Source organism: Arachis ipaensis, chromosome B10, assembly GCF_000816755.2.
Source record: "Arachis ipaensis cultivar K30076 chromosome B10, Araip1.1, whole genome shotgun sequence".
In the NCBI taxonomy this organism is placed as follows: domain Eukaryota; kingdom Viridiplantae; phylum Streptophyta; class Magnoliopsida; order Fabales; family Fabaceae; genus Arachis; species Arachis ipaensis.
The window spans coordinates 5,781,698-5,802,171 of NC_029794.2; the positions used below are offsets into that span (position 1 = coordinate 5,781,698).

General features: G+C 37.4%; 2 protein-coding genes across 6 annotated transcripts in view; both read left to right on the forward strand.

Annotated features, from left to right (window-relative positions):
* LOC107621499 (receptor-like serine/threonine-protein kinase SD1-8) overlaps positions 939 to 20,474 on the forward strand; it is a 78,630-nt gene continuing 59,094 nt past the window's right edge. The window contains exons 1-7 of one of the 4 annotated variants that reach the window (XM_016323519.2): positions 939 to 2,304; positions 2,607 to 2,735; positions 2,808 to 3,007; positions 3,125 to 3,335; positions 3,442 to 3,679; positions 3,771 to 3,921; positions 4,022 to 4,417. In XM_016323519.2, coding sequence (XP_016179005.1) covers positions 1,029 to 2,304; positions 2,607 to 2,735; positions 2,808 to 3,007; positions 3,125 to 3,335; positions 3,442 to 3,679; positions 3,771 to 3,921; positions 4,022 to 4,333 — 2,517 coding nt within the window. In that variant the 5' untranslated portion in view covers positions 939 to 1,028 and the 3' untranslated portion in view covers positions 4,334 to 4,417. Of the gene's footprint in view, positions 2,305 to 2,606; positions 2,736 to 2,807; positions 3,008 to 3,124; positions 3,336 to 3,441; positions 3,680 to 3,770; positions 3,922 to 4,021; positions 4,418 to 20,474 lie in introns of those variants that run through there. The other 3 variants (XM_016323520.2, XM_021114338.1, XM_021114339.1) reach the window with 3 other exon arrangements.
* The window catches only part of LOC107621495 (receptor-like serine/threonine-protein kinase SD1-8), a 70,277-nt gene continuing 58,592 nt past the window's right edge, over positions 8,790 to 20,474 (forward strand). The window contains exons 1-7 of one of the 2 annotated variants that reach the window (XM_016323517.2): positions 8,790 to 10,232; positions 10,338 to 10,466; positions 10,576 to 10,775; positions 10,911 to 11,121; positions 11,233 to 11,473; positions 11,560 to 11,710; positions 11,804 to 12,251. In XM_016323517.2, coding sequence (XP_016179003.1) covers positions 8,954 to 10,232; positions 10,338 to 10,466; positions 10,576 to 10,775; positions 10,911 to 11,121; positions 11,233 to 11,473; positions 11,560 to 11,710; positions 11,804 to 12,115 — 2,523 coding nt within the window. In that variant the 5' untranslated portion in view covers positions 8,790 to 8,953 and the 3' untranslated portion in view covers positions 12,116 to 12,251. Of the gene's footprint in view, positions 10,233 to 10,337; positions 10,467 to 10,575; positions 10,776 to 10,910; positions 11,122 to 11,232; positions 11,474 to 11,559; positions 11,711 to 11,803; positions 12,252 to 20,474 lie in introns of those variants that run through there. The other variant, XR_002356491.1, reaches the window with a different exon arrangement.

A 20,474-nucleotide genomic window follows, 5' to 3' on the forward strand; every position in this document is an offset into this window, starting at 1 on the left:
GACCTGGTCCCAAACACTTTAGGGGCTATTCTGGTGTGATTTTACCGGGTCTAGGGTCAAGTAAGGTCTTAAAAATAGACTCGGTCATTATTTTGGGTCAGGTCCGGGCCATGGCTCGGGTCACTCTAAGTCGGCCCGGTGGCCCGGTCATCATACACAATTAATATTTTGTGTTATTAGTTATTATAAGACTATAAGTTAATGTTTTATATTTAAAATGCATAAGATTTTAAACTAATGCATAATATTGTATTATTTATATTGATTTAAATATTTGGTATTATTAGACAATATTAGTATTGATTATGGTTATGCGTTAATTTTAGAGAAGAGTTAGTTCTTGTTATATTCTTCTAAGTGAATTTTACCATGTCAAATAATGGTTGGAGTCTTGAAAATTTGGATATTTTTACATGCTAGCTTATAAGAAGATATCAAGGTAATGTAATGTTAACGGCCCGGTTTTCACCCGGTTTTTACCCGGTATAATCGTGGCCCGAAAGTGTATAGGTTTTATCGAGTTTAGGACCGGGTTCGGATCTAATAAATAGGCCCGGTATATATTTCGGGTCGAATTTGGGTCACATCAAACCCGGTTTCACCCGACCCATGCACACCCTTATAGTCAACCGCTTCTTATAAATAATCTTTGGAAAAACTAATAAATTAGAAATTTAATAAATGGACTAACTTTTATTCAAACAATGGACTAGTTTAGTAGAAAATTAAAAATTTGTTTTAATTTTAATAAATCTGATGGCATAAACTTTCTCTTTTGAATATACTAATATAAGAATTGAGTAGCATCATCAAGTGATAATAATAATAATTAACTTTTGAAATATGGGAAACTCGCTAACCCTTTGTTCAAAAGTCAAAACACATGTTCAAAAGGAAAATGGGATGCCGGTCAGTTTGTTCTGCTCTTCTTAGCTTGATAAATAATTTAAAGGCACTGAGCTTGTTCTATTATAATACCCTCTAAACTCACAACAACAATCACACACTACTCTTGACCTTCCGCAAACATGAGAATCTTCTTCACTCATCTTATTGACTACATCATCATTGTTATTGGTTTCTTCTTCATCACTCCATCAACCTCTTTCGATACTTTAACCGGAACACAAATCCTCAGAACCAACCAAACGCTATTGTCACAAAACCAATCCTTCGTGCTGGGCTTCTTCAGAGGTTCCAACACCAACTATTACCTCGGAATATGGTACAACAACATCAATCCTCAAACAATAGTTTGGGTTGCAAACAGGGACAACCCTATTGAAACCTCCACAGGCTATCTCAAGATTGGAGACAATGGAAACTTTGTCCTCCTCAATTCATCCGGGAACCCTGCATGGTCCTCCAACCAAACCCACGCCAAGAATCCAGTTCTCCAGCTCCTTGATACCGGTAACCTTGTTCTCAAAGATTCATCAGACAAGACCAATAATAACTACTTATGGCAGAGCTTCGAGTACCCAACGGATACCTTGTTACCAGGGATGAAGGTCGGTTGGAACTTGGACACAGGAACAGAGAAGCACTTAACATCATGGAAGGTCACAGGTGAAGACCCTTCAAGCGGGGACTACACTTTGAAGATAGATTACCATGGTTTATATGAGACTCTCCTCAGGAGAAACCAAACTATAATATGCCGAAGTGGTCCTTGGAATGGTGAGAGATTCAGTGGGAACCCGGCGATGAAAGACAACACCGATGGTCTCAAGTTCAATTTCACTTATGATGATCATGGTGCGTGGTACTCTTTTTCCGTTACAAGACCTTCCTTGTCGAGGATAATTGTGACATCTGATTCTGATGGCGAGTTTCAACGCTACCTGTGGATACAAGGAAGATGGAACAAGTTCTGGTACAAACCGTCGGATCAATGCGACCATTACAGGGAGTGTGGTCCGTACGGAGTGTGTGACAATAATGCATCGCCGGTTTGCACATGTATGAAAGGGTTCAGCCCTAAGAACCCTCAGGCTTGGAATCTGAGAGATGGATCTGATGGGTGTGTGAGGAACACGGATTTGAATTGTTCCACTGACAAGTTCTTGCATCTTGAGAACATGAAGCTGCCGGAGACTAGCAGCGTGTTTATAAATAAGAGTATGACACTTGATGAATGTGGGAGTTTGTGTAAGAGGAATTGTTCATGCACTGCATATGCAAACATTGATATCACAAACGGAGGAAGTGGCTGTATTATGTGGATTGGTCAACTCTTTGACATGAGTGTCTACCGTACGGATGGCCAAGATCTCTATGTCAGATTGGCTGCAGCTGATATAGGTATCTCTCTATTTGAACACTAATTCAATATTGAATTTTAATTGGTTTTAATTGACTTTTCAATGAGGGGAGTTTTAAGTTTTTTATCCAATAACTATATTGAAATTATTACAAAGTGCCTAATTAAGTCCTTTGGTTTCAAAATAATTCAACCGTCTAAATAATCACATATAATTGTTATAACATGAATATTAAATAGTAGTGGTTATGCACATTTTTGCTAAGATGATGATATTGCAAGTTCCTTCCTTATTGATTAAGTATTTAAGGGAGTTCTTTCCGATTAATTTGGTGACACACAGGATCTACTAACTCCAACAAGAATCATAGAGTAGTACAGGCTATTAGCATCACACTTACTGCACTTGTTTTAGTTTTTGGATTGGTTGCTATTTGTTACTTATGGAAGAAGGGAAAACAAAGATCTAGAGGTAATGTACAATAATTAATCTCTCTCATATGAATGTTTATGTATAGTATGGTACTGAATTGTATATCAATAGCTGCTATTTCAGGTTTTGTCCACAGAAATCATGATTGGTTAATGAATGAGGTGGTGCCTTCTAGAAGATACTTGGGTGATGAAAGGAACATGGATGATCTAGAGTTGCCAATGTTTGATTTTGATACCTTAATGATGGCTACGAACAATTTCTCTCAAGATAATAAACTTGGAGAAGGAGGCTTCGGTAGTGTTTATAGGGTAAGTTGTTTTAATACTTTATGCATAGCTGCCATCATCACTAAAATTAAGTCTCAAATCATAACATAAACACACTTATATATACACACTAACAGATCGTGCATATGGTATAATCAGGGCAGATTGATTGAAGGCCAAGAAATTGCTGTGAAAAGATTGTCAGAAGACTCTGGACAAGGAATTGAAGAATTTAAAAATGAAGTCAAATCAATTGTCAAGCTGCAACACCGAAATCTTGTTCGGTTGCTTGGTTGCTGCATTAAGAAAAATGAGAAGATGTTGGTGTATGAATATATGGAAAATAGAGGCCTTGATTCCATTTTGTTTGGTAACTTGCATTATTTATTTCAATATTTTCCTTTTCTAATTATTATGTATACTTGTTTTGTTTGTTAACCGTAGTTTTTACTCATTAATAATAGCTAATGTTGCAGACAAATCAAAAAGATCATTGCTTGATTGGGAAAAGCGTTACAATATTATATATGGGATAGCAAGAGGACTTCTTTATTTGCATCAAGATTCAAGATTTCGAATTATTCATAGAGATCTCAAGACAAGTAACATATTATTAGATAACGAAATGAATCCAAAGATATCAGACTTTGGATTAGCTAGAATTCTTAACAAAGATCAAATCCAAGCAAAAACATTAAGAATTGTTGGAACATAGTGAGTATAACATGATCATTCATCATAGTATTACTTGAAAAACTAAATACGATGGCTTCATTTTTAATTTACGAGCTTTACTATTTTGCAGTGGTTATATGTCTCCTGAATATGCTATGGACGGAAACTTTTCAGTAAAATCTGACGTTTTTAGCTTTGGAGTTATTGTATTGGAGATTATAACTGGAAAGAAGAATAGAGAATTTTATAGTGATGACGATGAATTGAATCTTTTGGGATATGTAGGCGAAAGAATTTTATCCTAAATCTAAATACTTCTTAGCTGAAAAATAATATTTTAAGTGATATATTATAATAATTGCACTATATATGTTCGTGCAGGTATGGAGGCATTGGCATGAAGGAACTGTATTAACACTGATTGATCCATCTATTGGCAATTCATACACAGAATCTAAAGTTATAAGGTGCATACATATTGGTCTCTTATGTGTTCAAGAATGTGCAGAAGATAGACCAACAATGTCTTCAGTAGTCTTAATGTTGAGCAGTGAAGCTCTGTCAATGCCATCTCCTAAGAACCCTGGATTTTCCATTAAAAAAAACCATTTAAACATAGATTTATCTCCAAGCAAACAAGATATAACATGGAGTGTAAATCAAGTCACTATCACAATGTTAGATGGTAGATAGTTAAAGAAAAATGACATTATCCATTATTTTTGTATATATTCTTGATGGTAATTAGTGGCTAAGAGAATAGAGAGTTGAATCTTAGTCTTATTTTTTTTTTTTGCTGTATATTACTTTTTGCTTTTTTTAAATAGCTTCAGGAGATATTTCTGCTTTTTGTCTCATAATCAATCAAGAAACATTTTCTTTTTGTCTCGTAATCGATTAGGAGATATTTTTCAATTTTGTCTCCAGTGTAATAAAAACAGAATAGAAGTAGAAGAGAGAGATATAATCACACCCAGAAGTATCCTGATTCAGCTGCTAAGTGCAATGCAGCCTACATCTAGTCTTCATCACTACAGTGACGGAATTTCACTATAATCATCATATTACATACACCAATTCTTCCCTAGGAACTATCCATTCCTATCTGGGACAAATCCAGATTCTATCCCCAAATCTGAACTTGACTTAGACACCTACCAAGCTTTTAACCGCAAAGTGCTAACCCAACTTATAAGGGAATCCCCACAGGATCATGAAACACATCATACAGATGTACAAAGGAATTCTTAAACATCTATGGTTTTTTCTTTAATTTTGCTCTCTCTGCCTTTTTCCTCTCACTGGCTTTTTCTTACAAACCTCACTCTGTTTGCCTTTTACCATGAGACTTAGACAGACAAAACTAAAGAAAACAAAATGAAACCCATTGAAGGAGAAGAACTCTGTTAGTTTAGGGTAACTATGAGAACTCTATGCTTACTCTCCTTATCTCAACCCTTGGCCGTTCACCCTTATTATAGAAGGGGAAGCTTCAAGGTTGAAACCGGTTCAACCAAGCCACCAACATCTTCTCCAACACATAGCCGGTTCGAACAGAGAGAGAAGAGAGGAAAAACCGAAAGCAAATCAACATGCATGTACCTCTCTCTCATCCCTTCTCATCAAGTTTTATCAATCTGAGCCTTTCATCTTGACTTTGTCCCCAAGAATGAATTCTGACCTTGATGAATCTTTGATCCTTGACAGCTCCTTCTTTTCTATATTTCCTTCTTCTTCTACGTAGCTTTACTAGCTACCTTCTGTCTTGGATGAACAAAGATGGAAACGAGCTTTACCACAGAGATCTTTTTTCTCTGACCGAGGCCGATTGCTTCTATTTTTTGTATGAAGATCTTGAAGCTTCTTCGTGAGATCTTGCCTTCAATGGCAAAGATCTTAGCCACACCATGCTTTGGATATTCCTTTTTCTTTACTGACCTTCTTCATCCTAACATTTTGCTTCTTCATAGCTTCACTGTATCTCTAATAACTTGCTCTTGCTATCTTCTTCTCTGACAATGAAATGACCGAAACAAAGAGAGAGAAGAAAGAAATAAACTTTCGAAGGAAGCAATGAATGATATTAAAACAAATTAATTCCTACTTCCATTTCCCTATGCATAAAGTAACGTGTGGAGCACTTAAGCAATTAAATCAATTTAAATTTTCTCTTTCAAGTTACCAATGCATAAGTTTATTTTAATTAAAATTTGAATTCCATATTCCATAGAAGTAGGTAACCAAATGGTGCAACAACAAATTGGACCCCTTTGTTTTATCATCACCGTATGGCTTCTTTGAGCCACTTTCTTCATTATTTGTTTTACCAAAATGGGCCTTAGGTTTGGGCTTATCTTCAATTCAAGTCTCAGCAACTTGGATCAAATTTGGCACAAAACAAATTAATTCATTTATCAATTTGGATTGATGTGACTTTTGGTCCAATAATCAAAATTTGCACACTAAACAAAATTCATTAGCCAAACCATTTGAAGCAAAAATTAAATTAACAATTTTTCTAATTAACATTTTTAATTATGTTTGATCATCACAATAATTTCAAGTTTTCCAAACTCATCAATTCTCATAATCATAAAAAATAGAAAAAAGAATTTTTATTTAAGCTATTTAAGCTACGGCAGATTTTATTCTTTAATCAAGTTAAAAATTAAATTTGGATGATTAAACCTGAATATAATAAACTTGGATGCAATATTTCGCATACAATAAAGGAAATTAGAGGTGCATGACTACCCCAATGATTTAAGGCTGTATTTGGTTTATGAATGGACTGAGACATAGACATAAATACATAAACATTAAAGACATAAATACAATAAGACACAAAATTTTTAAGTTGTTTAGTAATTAAATACAGAGACACAACAATAAATTACAATCATATAAAATTTTAAAATTATCCTTATAACAAATACTACCACCCTATTTTTTCTCCACTATTATCTAAATCACCACCACCACCACTTCTCTGTTACCAATAATAACTCTTAAATTAATAAAAAAAATTAATCAAAATAGAACGACACAGATATAATAAATATCGATCAAGATTCAATTAAATAAAAAATTAAATATATAATTTTTTTCTGTAAAAAAAAAAATCAAGGGAGGAGATGAAGTTGAAAACAGGGGTGGAAGTAGAAAAACAGATTTGGCAGGGTGCAAAGGTTGAGGCATTTTTGGTAGAGGCAGCGCACTGATTCTGGCTGAAGTGGCTGCATTGGCGGTTCTGCAATTCCAGGTAGTAGCAGTGGTGGTTCTGGCAAAGCTGGCGACAATGGTAGTTCAAGCAAAGGCGAAGAGTAGAGTTCTGCGATTCTGGGAGAGGCAGCGGTGGCGGATCTCGAAAAGGCACGAACAGTTTGATCTACTAAATTGGGAGAGGAAGCAGTAGCAAATCTGATAGAGACAGTGGTAGTGACGGCTTTGTGATTTTGGAAGAGGCAACGGCGGCGGTTCCGGTAGAGGAGGCGGCAATGATTTTGGAGGAGGAGCGGCAGCGATTTTGGCAGAAGAGCAACAATGATTCTTGTAGAGGCATGGATTCAGGAAGATAAAATGGTTTGGAAGAGAAGAAAGATGAAGAAGATGACAATGTAGAAGTGAAAAGGGATAAAGTAGGGAAGAGGGTAGATTTAGGAATTTTTTAAATTGACTAGGGATAAAATTGTCCAAACATTTTATTATGAATCTGTGTCCACTTTTAAAATTCGTGTCTCACACTTTTGAAGAGACACAAATTACATGTCTCTAATGTGTAAGTGTGTGTAATCGTGTCCTTCATAAACTTATGTCTTATGAAACAAACGCTATACGTGTACCACCGTGTCCATATCTCTGGTAGGCATAGACAGCAAACAAACGCTGTCTAAGAGCAAGTTCAATGCATGAGACCCAATTTTACTTTTTCTGACACTAAGAGGTCCTAGCCGTTGGAGCAAGAGAAGAGAAGGTTCCACACAGATTTCTAGAGGAACCAGGCCCTCTGAAGAGGGACTCTGAGAAGCCAATAATAACTTGCCAAATGGCAAGTTATTATTTAAATAAATAATTATATTAAATATTGATATTTTTATTTAATTAATAATTTATATTAATTATTTAACTAATAATTAATTAAGTAATTAAATTATAATTAATTTATATTAATTATTTATCACAACCTCAACTGGGAGAAGAAGATTTTGCATCATACCATCAATTTCTCCTAGACAACTGAAAGAGGACTTGATTGAACACATATGGTAATTTCACAATGCTTGTCGTCAACTATAGAGCTTAATTATGTTTTTCTTTGTATTAAGTAATTTTACAAATTTACTGTAACCCCAAATTATATATTGTGTATTATTGTTATATATGAATTTATTTAATATTAATATCTTTTAATAGTGAATTATTTTTAAATTTAAATATTTAAATTACATTATTAAAAAAATTAATTACATTAATTTCAAGTATTTTAATTAATTAATTAAGTGGGACCATAACAAGGACTAAAGTTAGTTCCTCCTAATGGAGAAGAGAGAGATGTTTTGAGTTCCTATTTATTATTTATGACGCAAAAATTGATGTGAATTTACTTTTGGTAGGCCATAAACAAGAACTGTGATGAGTTCCTACTGGAAACAAACGCTGTATGCATACCACCGTATCTGGTAGACATAAACAACAAACAAACACTGCCTAAAGGACAATGGTGGAACTTTCATCATAAACAATGGGGTTATGACCTTCCAATTTTTTTATAAATAAATAATAAAATTAGTTTAAAGAATTTGATTATCTCAGGTGGTCATATCCCTTCAAGTTCTGCCATTCATTAAGGATAGGGTCTTAATAACTTTGTACTTGTACTACTTTTAGTAAATTCTTTAATATTCAATCCCTAATAAATTTATTTCTTTTGTTATACTTTTTTTTGGTTATTTTAGGAAGCTTCTTTGATAATTCATCATTTATCTGTGTTAAGTGTTTTAATTCAGCATATTAAGCTTCCTACTTGGAATGGTCCAAGTTTCACCACCGTTTCTGTCAACGTATCACAGCTTGGGTTCTTTGAATTACCCTTTGAATATACTATATCTCTCATATATAATATGGGAAACGTTTACCATATGTTCAAAAGTCAATACACATTTATGAAGAGGCAAGTGGATGCGGGTCAGCTTAGCTTGTTCTGCTCTTCCTTGATGCACAATTCTGTCAAGAAATTCATGAAAAGTAAAAAAAACTTGGCTTCTTCTATATTACCCTCCAACAATCACAAACTACTCTTAACTTTTCGCCATCATGAGAGTCTTCTTCACTCACCTTAACTACCTCTTCATCTTTGTTATTAGCTTCTTCTTCATCACTCCATCAACCGCTTCTGATACTTTAACCGGCACACAAATCCTCACAACAAACCAAACGCTATTATCACAAAACCGATCCTTCGTGCTGGGCTTCTTCAGAGATTCCAACACCAACTATTACCTCGGAATATGGTACAACAACATCAGTCCTCAAACAATAGTTTGGACTGCAAACAGAGACAACCCCATCGACAATAGTTCAGGCTATCTCAAGATCGGAGACAACGGAAGCTTTGTCCTCCTCAATTCATCCGGTAGCCCCGCATGGTCCTCCAATCAAACCAACTCCAAGAATCCAGTTCTCCAGCTCCTCGATACAGGTAACCTTGTTCTCAAGGATTCATCAGACAAGACCAATAATAACTACTTATGGCAGAGCTTCGATTACCCAACGGATACCTTGTTACCGGGGATGAAGGTCGGTTGGAACCTGAATACAGGAACGGAGAAGTACTTAACATCATGGAAGGTCGAAGGTGAAGACCCTTCAAGCGGTGACTACACTTTGAAGATAGATTACCATGGTTTACCTGAGGGCTTCCTCAGGAGAAACCAAACTATAACATACCGAACTGGTCCTTGGAATGGTGAGAGATTCAGTGGGATCCCAGGGATGAAAGACGACACCAATGATCTCAGGTACAATTTCTCTTATGATGAGCATGGGGTGTGGTTCTCTTTCTCCGTTACAGAACCTTCCTTGTTGTCGAGGATAATTCTGTCACCTGATTCTGATGGCCAGTATCAACGCTACATGTGGATACAAGGAAGATGGAACAAGTTCTCCTACGCACCAAAGGATCAATGCGATTACTATGGAGTGTGTGGTTCGTATGGAGTTTGTGACAGTAATGCTTCGCCGGTATGCTCTTGTATTCAGGGGTTCAGACCAAAGAACCAGGAAGCTTGGAACTTGAGAGATGGATCTGATGGGTGTGTGAGGAACACGGGTTTGAATTGTTCGACTGACAAGTTCTTGCAACTTGAGCACATGAAGCTGCCGGATACAACGAACGTGTTTGTGAATAAGAGTATGACACTTGATGAATGTGGGAGTTTGTGCAAGAGGAATTGTTCATGCACTGCATATGCAAACATTGATATCAGAAATGGAGGAAGTGGCTGTGTTATGTGGGTTGGCCAACTCTTTGACATGAATGTCCACCGTACAGACGGTCAAGATCTCTATGTCAGATTGGCAGCTGCTGATATAGGTACTGTCTAATTGATCAAGTGGTTGCACATTTTGCTATGATGATGATATTGCAGGTTCCTTTATTGATTAAGTAGTTCTTTCTGATCAATTTAGTGACACACAGGATCTACTAGCTCCAGCAAGAGTCGTAGAGCAGTTCTGGCTATTGGCATCTCACTTTGTGCACTTGTTTTAGTTTTGGGATTGGTTGCTATTTGTTACTTAAGGAAGAAGAGACAACAAAGTTCTAGAGGTAATGTATAATAACCTTCCCCATATGTCTCTTTATATAGTCTAGTACAGTAGTGTATATGGTTTTTGTGCTGCATAAATAAATAATTTACCTTGGTTATTATCAATAGCCGCTATTCCAGGTTTTGTCCACAGAAGTCATGATAGTTTGATGAATGAGGTGGTGTCTTCTAGAGGATACTTAGGTGATGAAAGGAACATGGATGATATAGAGCTGCCATTGTTTGATTGTGATACCTTAACAATGGCTACAAACAATTTCTCTCAAGATAATAAACTTGGAGAAGGAGGCTTCGGTAGTGTTTATATGGTAACTTGTTTTAATACTTTAATTTGTACATAGCTGCCATCGTTACTAAAATTAAATATCAGATCATAATGTAAACGTACTTATGTATTATGTGTATATACACTAACGAACAAATCGTGCCTATAATAATACTAGGGTAGATTGATTGAAGGTCAAAAAATTGCTGTGAAGAGATTATCAAAATATTCTGGACAAGGAATTGAGGAGTTTAAGAATGAAGTCAAGCTAATTGCCAAACTCCAACATCGAAATCTTGTTCGATTGCTTGGTTGCTGTATTGAAAATGATGAAAAGATGTTGGTGTATGAGTATATGGAAAATAGAGGCCTTGATTCCATTTTGTTTGGTAACTTGCATTATTTATTTCAGTATATTGAATGTTCAGTTTTTTTTTTTTTAATTATCATATACATTTGTTTTACTTGTTATCCTTAACTTTTACATAACAATGTTGCAGACAAATCAGAAAGTAGATTTTTGCTTGACTGGGAAAGGCGTTTTAATATCATATATGGAATAGCAAGAGGACTTCTTTATTTGCATCAAGATTCAAGATTTCGAATTATTCATAGAGATCTTAAGATAAGTAACATATTACTAGATAGTGAAATGATTCCCAAGATATCAGATTTTGGAATGGCAAGAATATTTGACAAAGATCAAACACAAGCAAAAACATTAAGAGTTGTTGGAACATAGTGAGTATACCATAATAATTTACTAGTTTTTTGAAAAACCAGATATGTGGCTTCATTTTTAATTTATGCATATTTTTATTTTGCAGTGGTTATATGTCTCCTGAATATGCTATGGATGGAAACTTTTCAGTAAAATCTGATGTTTTTAGTTTTGGTGTTATGGTATTGGAGATCATAACTGGAAAGAAGAACAGAGAGTTTTACAGTGATAACAATGAATTGAATCTTCTGGGAAATGTAGGTGAAAAAATTCTCTTTAATAAGAGTACTTAACTGAAAAAATAAACACTATGATCGCTATATTATAATGATTACTATATGTTCTTTTAGGTATGGAGACATTGGCATGAAGGAACTGCATTGACACTTCTTGACCCATCAATCTGCAATTCATACACAGAAGCTGAAGTTGTAAGATGCATACATATTGGGCTCTTATGTGTCCAAGAACATGCAGAAGATAGACCAACAATGTCTTCAGTGATCTTAATGTTAAGTAGTGAAACTCCATCTTTGCCAAATCCTAAAACTCCTGGATTTTCCATAAAGAAAAATCATCCAAACACTGAGTCATCTTCAAGTAAGAATGATGAAACATGGAGCGTAAATCAAGTTACAGTCACAACGTTAGATGCTAGGTAGTTAAAGAAGAATGATGACATCATTCACTATTTTTGTATATATTCTCAGAAACTAAAAAAAAAAGACAAATTCTACTCCTATATATTTAAGCTGTAGCCTTTTTTATTCTTTAATCAAGTTAAATTTGATTAGCTAATAAATCTTTTAGTAAAAAAAATGATGATTCCATCAGAATACAGAGACAAACTTATAGCTTCTATTTTGATATCTATCTACTTTGGTCTTGTTTGGTGTAGCACGTAAGAAGAGAGAACTTCATTATTGAAAGAAAAAGAAGACAGACATACACAACATAGTTGAGGAAGATTATAAGGTGTTTTAACAGCATTGATCTTTATTATATTAAATTATCAATGTTGATCAAACATTTGATAGTTTTCTCATAGTTTAATAATATAAGCCGCCTACTTATATGTAACAATCCCAAACCTCCAATGATTCATAAAATCCTACCTTAATGCAACAGTTCGCATATAATTAAGCAAATTAAAGGGTGCAGAGTCACTGCAGACTACCTCTACTTTATGCAATTGTATTAAGGACAGAACCTTACCATAAAATCAACCTACATGGAACAAAATTAGTTGTTGTCGGGTGAATTCTAAATAATGCTCATTAACATAAGAAGGAGAAAATTAGTTGCATTAAGTGAAAAATGCCCTAAATTGAGGAAATCAAAATCCTCTTTCTATAATCTTATTAGATGCATGCAGTAATTTATTAATCTGTGATAGACTTTTCAATAAAATTTTAATCAATAAATTAGTATTTTTTCCCGGGGTGACTGCATCTAGTTTAAGGTCTCGATTTAAAAGCAAAAACTTTGAGGGATCGTCGTCAAATCAAGACAAGGCTGACGGAGGTGCCGAAGTTAATCAGCCCCTGCCGAGAAAGAAGGCGATTGTTTTTAAGAAGAGGAAGTCAGAGTCAGCCTTGCCAGAAGATGTACAGGGTAAGGACGAAAGTGTTCAGCTGGAAGATTTATCAAACTTTTTAACGAAGCAGGAGAGGTTACACCTATTTGAAGAAGAAGGGGAGAGTTCATCAATGTGGAACAAGAAGTTTCCTTTCAACATTGTGGCTGATGAAGTCGTTCAGACTGTGACAGATGTTAGGCGAGTGGAGGAGGTTGGGGATATAGGGGTTGATCAGTTTTTACAGGTTTGTTTTCTCTGTTTTGTTGTTTCTTTTTTTTTTTTTAAAAGTGTGCTTTAGGGCTGAACATTGTTCTGTGAATACTAGGTACTAGGGTTTCGGCTAGCTAGCATTGGGCGGAGTCAGGAGAAGAAACATAAGAAGTCGATTGGTGAGGCTTCCCGAGTTCCCGAGCTAAAGGAGCAACTTTTGCTGAAGGAAACGAATGTTAGTGATTTGAAAAAAAAAGTTATCTGAGGTTGAGACTGAGTTGAAAGTAGGAAAAGAATGCCATGAAGAGATTTGTGGTTTGTTGAAGAAAAAAGAAAAGGACTTGACAAGTTTGAGCGATCAAATGATCGAGGTATCGGCGAGGATGAAAGAGCTTGAGAGTCGTAAGGAAGGGGATATTTTGGATGCTTTCGCTGAGGGGTTTCAACGAGCTGTTAATCAAGCAAGGTTTTTGTTTCCGGATGAAGATTTTTCGGCTATGGATCCCGGCAAGATAATTCGGGATGGTAAACTCGTTGACGACGAAGAGACTGGTGAGGAGGGAGATGACAACTTGGGTGACTGATATTTTCTTTGCTTTAGTAACTTTGTTTTTTGTTGCGTATCTGAAAGGTTGAACTGTTCGAAGTAAGAATTTGTTTTCTTTTGCTGAACATTAGTATTTTGTACTTAAGTACTTTATTTCTGAAAAACTTCTTTGATTAGGGTTGTCTGTTTCCCAATCATGTATTTTGTTGCCCTTAAATGGCTTGAATGACAGTTATAGTTATGGTATTTGCGCATTCGTATGATAGTAATGCGACTTTAGATATCATCGGTTTCCCCTTTAAAGGAGTGTAACATTGTCCGGAATAAGTCCCTTTTGGGAAATGAGTGATCTGCTTAATATGTATGAAATAAGATAAAAATTACATTGCATAGTTAGCAGTACCTGTGAAAGATGTTAATTGTTCAAGGTAAGCCAGCCTCATGAAAACCTCCACGAGCAAAAACCCTTTGGGAAAAATTCTCATGGTAGGAAAAAGAGTACTGGTCTGCTGCTTTACTAACTGTAATATCGTTTTAGGGAGCCGACGTTCCATGTGCTAGGGAGTTTAGTGCCATTTAAGTCTTCCAACTTGTATGCACCTTTGCCGAGGACCTCAGATATTATGTATGGTCCATCCCACGCCGCTGCGAGTTTCCCATGGGAGGGAGGTGGGCGAGCTTGTTCTGTTTTTCTGAGTACTAAATCACCAGTGTTGAAGGATCTTGGGATCACCTTCTGCCCATATCGTCGGCTAAGTTGCTGCTGTAATGCTCGGTGCCGAATGGCTGCTGTTTCTCGTATTTATTCAATTAGATCGAGTTCTACTTGCCGAGCTTGATCATGTTCTTCAGTTAACGTCCGCATTGAACCCTGTGACACTTCTATAGGGATCATAGCTTCAGATCCATAGACCAAACGAAATGGGGTTTCCTTTGTTGTCGAATGAGCTGTAGTATTATATGCCCATAATACTTCTGGGACAAGCCCGCCCATAATCCTTTTGCACTGTCGAGCTTTTTTCGTAAAGCCTGGAGAATGACCTTATTAGCAGCTTCTGCTAACCCATTGGACTGTGGATGTTTGACCGAAGAAAAATGTTGCTTTATTTTTAGATTCTGCAAAAAAGCTTTAAAACTTTGGTCGATAAACTGGCGACCATTGTCAGTTGTAATGTGCCTTGGTATACCGAATCTGCATATTATGTTTTTCCAAACGAAGCTTATCATTTGTGATGATGTGATTTTTGCCAAAGGTTGTGCCTCGATCCATTTGGAAAAATAATCAATCGCAACTACCAAATATTTTACCTGTCTTGGAGCAGTGGGGAATGGTCCTAGAATATCGATTCCCCATTTGTCAAATGGCCAGCTTACCGTTGAATGATGAAGATGTTCTGCTGGTAGATGAATGGTCGGCGAATGCTTTTGACAATTATCGCATGTTCTGACCTTCTGTTTGCTATCCTCCCATATGGTCGGCCAGTAAAAGCCGGCTCGAAGAATTTTCTGTGACAGGCTTCGAGCTCCAGAGTGTATTCCACAAATGCCTTCGTGAGCCTCGGATAAGACAAGGTCGGCCTCTTCCCTGGTCAAACATTTTAACAAAGGTCGAGAGTATCCTCGCCTATACAGATTATCATTCAGCAATGTATAATAGGAGGCCTGTCTTCTGAATTTGCCTTCATTTTCAATGTCTTTCGGAATTGATCCAGAACGGAGGTACTGAATGTAAGGGTGTTGCCAATTATCTTTATTTATTATATTTAGAACATTAAGTGCCTCAATGCTCGGCGTGTCTAAAGTTGACTGTAAAAGAGTAGTGGTGTGGGCTTGTGTAGTTGCTAATTTTGACAAAATATCCGCCCTATGGTTTTCTTCCCTAGGTATGTAAATAATGTGGATTGTTGAAAAATTTTTTAGTAGTTGTTGGACAATATCCAAGTATTTCAATAAGATCGGATCTTTTGTTTGAAAACTGTGGTTCACCTGTTGAACGACTAATAATGAATCGCAGTAAACCTTTAAATTATCGATATGTAAATCGGTGGCTAACCTGAGCCCTGCTATAAGGGCTTCGTATTCGGACTGGTTATTGCTGGCCTTGAATGAGAATCGGAGGGAATGCTCGAGAACTATGCCATCCGAGCTTTCGAGTAGTATTCCAGCGCCAGCACCTTGAGGATTGGAAGCTCCGTCCTCTTGGCTGATACTGAATGTCGAATTCTGACAACTCAATTGCCCATTTAATTAGTCTTCCTGCCAGCTCGGGCTTCGAAAGAATCTGCCGTAAAGGTTGTCCCGTTCTGACGATGATCGTGTGACTCTGGAAATATGGTCGGAGGCGTCTTGATGAGAAGACTAAAGCTAAGGCGAGCTTTTCCAACCTTGGGTAACGAAGCTCGGCGTTCTGCAAGGACTTGCTCACAAAATAGACTGGCTGTTGGTTCTTATCTGTTTCTGTTATAAGAGCAGAACTAATGGCAACATCAGTAATAGACAAATATATGTATAATGGCTCGCTGGTCTTTGATTTTTGTAAAACAGGTGGTTTTGAAAGAAATTCTTTTAAGCCTTTGAAAACCATTTCGCAATTTTGGTTCCATTCAAAATGTTTTGCTTTCTTTTTTAAACATTGGAAAAAATATGAGGATTTTGGTGCTAAACATGGTAAAAATCTAGATAAAGCGGCTAAGCATCCTGTTAGCCTTTGAACCTCCTTTACTGTGGATGGACTTTGCATGGCGAGTATTGCTTGACACTTCTCTGGATTTGCTTCAATTCCTCGGCTAGTAAGGATGAATCCGAGGAACTTTCCTCCCTGAACTCCAAAGGCACACTTTTCTGGATTCAACCTCATATTGTATCGTCGGATTTGTCCGAAGATTTCGGTCAGGTCCTGGATATGAGAGTCGCCGAGCTTTGTCTTAGCGACCATATCATCAACGTAAACCTCTATATTTCGGCCTATTTGCTGCTGGAAGATCTTATTCATCAACCGTTGATAAGTGGCCCATGCATTCTTTAGACCAAAAGGCATAACATTATAGTAGTAATTACCATTCTCAGTTATGAAAGCCGTTTTTTCCTGGTCTGTTGAGTGCATAAGAATCTGGTTATAACCAGAATAGGCGTCCATAAAGCTTAAAGTACCGTAGCCACAAGAGTTATCAACCAGGGTATCAATACAAGGTAAAGGGTAAGCATCCTTAGGACATGCTTTATTTAAATCAGTAAAATCGACGCACATGCGCCACTTACCATTATGTTTTCTTACCATAACAACATTGGCCAGCCATGTTGTGAATCTAATTTCTCTGATGAAGTTGGCGTCAATGAGCTTTTTCACCTCGGCGATTGATGCTTGTCACTTTTCAGTGCCGAGGTTTCTTTTTTTCTGAGAGATCGGTCGAGCTGTTGGATTTAGTACCAATTTGTGTGTTATAACAGACGGATCTATTCCTGGCATATCAGCAGAGGTCCATGCGAATAGATCGGCATTCTCCTGTAGGAAGCTTGTAAGGTTTTTCTTGTCTTCTGTACTCATGGAAGTGCCCACAAAAGTAAACTTTAGTGGGTCATCATTTAGAGTAATCTTTGCTAACTCCTCATTTGGCATAGGCCGATCTTCGAAGTCAGCGCGGGGGTCAAGTTCGGCTGTTGTTATCTGTTCGGACTTTATGGAGTTGATATGTGACTGTCCGACTTTTTTGAATGGCTTTAAGCTCGTGTTGTAGCATTGCCGAGCTTCCTGGAGATCTCCGTGAATTGTGGCTATAACATTGTCCTGCACAGGAAACTTGACGCAAAGGTGAACAGTAGATACTATTGCAGCAAATTTATTTAAAAAGGGTCTGCCTAAAATGACATTATAGGGGCTAAAACAGTCGACTACAAGATACTGAATATCTTGTGTCTTATATAATGGTTGCTCACCGAGTGTGGTTTGTAACCACACTGATCCCAGTACAGGAACTCGTTCTCCTGAAAATCCGACCAGGTCTCCCAGGTATGGCTGCATAATATTGCTGCTCAGCTTCATCTTTTCGAAGGTGGTGAAAAATAAGACATCTGCACTGCTTCCTGGGTCGAGTAAGACTTTTCTTACTATCAGGTCCCCCAACTGAATGGAGATGACAACAGGGTCGTCTAGGTTTGTATCGACACCGTTAAAGTCGGTTGATCTGAAAGTCACCTCTGGGACATTCGTCAGTGGCCGAGGATTACTTGGGGTATCCGTCACTGCTAGCATGGCTCTGTAAGTGCGTTTTCGGGCCGAGCTTGTGTGTCCTCCTCCAGCGTAGCCCCTTGAAATACAGTTTATTATTCCTCTAGGTTGGGCCGGTACCTTTTCCTTTCCTTTTGAGGATGCGCCAGCTGTTGATGTATCGGGGGCGAGGCTAGTGTTTTTCTGGATATGCCCTGCAATAAATTTGTCTAGATGTCCCTGCCTTGCTAGTCGTTCAAGGAGATCTTTGGCAATGATACATTCATCGGTGGTGTGTCCGTGTTTCTGGTGAAAAGTGCAATACTTTGATCTGTCGACGCTTTTTGATTCTGGATAATTTCCGGCTTTGCGAGGAGGCTTAATTAGTTTGAAGTTCAATATCTCCTTCATAATATCGTCCCTTTTTGTGTTGAATTGAGTGTACGAGTCATAACGCGGGACCGGTTTAAATGATTTTTTGCTATCTCGGGGTTTATCGTCGTCTTTGCTTGTGGTTGATCTTTCTGTCCTCCTTGCTTGTCTGAGTTCTTCGACATCAATCTGACCTTTGGCCTTTTCACGAAACTTGGCCAAGGTTTTGGGCTTTGTCACAGCGATAGTTTCCTGAAATTTGCCAGGGCGGAGGCCGCTTTTTATGGTGTGGAGATGAACTTCTGGATGGAGGTCGGGAATCCTCATGGCGACCTTTGTAAAGCGGGTGATGTAATCCTTCAGGCTTTCTTGTGCTCCCTGCTTTATGGTCGTCAGATAGTCAGAATCGTGGAGATATATTGCGGATGCTGCAAAATGGTCTTCAAATTGGGCAGCCAACTCCTGAAAACGGGATATCGAATCTGCAGGCAAAGAACAAAACCAGTCAAGTGCAAGACCGTCTAAAAAAGATGGAAAACATCGACAAAGAATAGGATCGGATGCACCGTTAACAATCATAATAGATCGGAACTTCTTGACATGTTGCTTTGGGTCGCCCAATCCGTCATATGGGGTTAAAGTTGTCGGAAGAGTGAATTGTCTGGGGAGTTGGAAGTTCATTATATCTGCTGTAAATGGTCCCGCTGAGTTGTCCGGTTGTTCTTCCTCATTATCAGGCTGAGCCTCGTCATTCTGTTGATTTCCTCCGTTGTCGCTTTGTGGTGTCTCAGAAACATGAGTTCTTTCGTTGTTCTCGTTATCATGGTTATGGTGCTCTAAGCGAACTTGCACTAACTGCGCAATTTGGTTTTGCATTCTCTGGTTATCCTCCGCCATTCGCTGGTTTGCTTGTTGAAGCTCGGTCACCATCCTCAGAAGTTCGGATGGAGTGGGCGGGGGAGCATCAGCCATGAGAGCGCGTGAAGATTTTGGGGCTTACAACAAATGATGTTTCAAATGGTTCAGGCCCCACGGTGGGCGCCAATGTTCTTACCTGCCTGAGCCGAAGTATAAGTCGTCCTTCTGATAAGGTCGGCAAGCTTCTCAGGCGCAATCCAGTCTTCGTCAGCCAAGGAAAAGTGGGAGAGGTGGGTACCTGCAAAGGCACTCCGACGCTCAAGTCAATAAGAGAATATGTATGAAGACTTTTTCTTAGAGAGATTGCATACCTCTTTTGTTCCTATTTCTTGCTTTTATATTTGTTCGGATAGGGACGACCGTTTTATCTAAGTCGTAACGTCTGGGGGTGAATTAATCATATGTCCGACGTTATGGAGATAAATACCGATCATTGCGAATGCTCGGCCATTATTGTGGGTGCGTTACCGAGCTATAATTCATAACCGATCTTACTGGTCATATCAGTTAATAACAAAATAAAATGATGCACAACATAAAGATATTTAACTAAAAATGCAATTGATTACATACGTTATAACTTTCAATGTTATTCAAAATCTGTCTCCAAAATCTTAGTCTGGTCTCCGCAGTATCATTGCGCGGCTCGTGACCCACCTACCTATAATATAATGCAGGGCCGGAACTACATTGTAGCAAAGAGGTTAATGGTCCCTCTAATTTTAATTTTTTACATGTAAATTAGATGTAAATTTTATTTTAGTCTCCTTTAAAATTTTATTTTAATCTTATTTTATTATATAAATATTTTTGGCTCCTCTAATATTTCATCTAATTCCATCTCTGATATAATGATATGTTAAAATTTACACCATCATAAATATTAACTTAAATAACAATAAAACAAAATTCTTTAAAGGCATATAAATATATAATACCTCTTAATCAAAGGAAATTGTGGCAAATCCATCGGGTCAATACATAGGGAAGTAATGATATACCCAAGACATAAGCAATTTCCCGCATTTACCCAATTCAGTTGCCTATAATTGGTGGCATGAAATATCTGAAGAAACAACCACATAAGTATAGTTGAATGTCAAGACAGCTAGTCACATCAGTTCAGATCCTCCAAAAGAGATAGCCATCTCATGTGCAAGCGAGAGTTTGACGCATCTGAAAATATCCTCA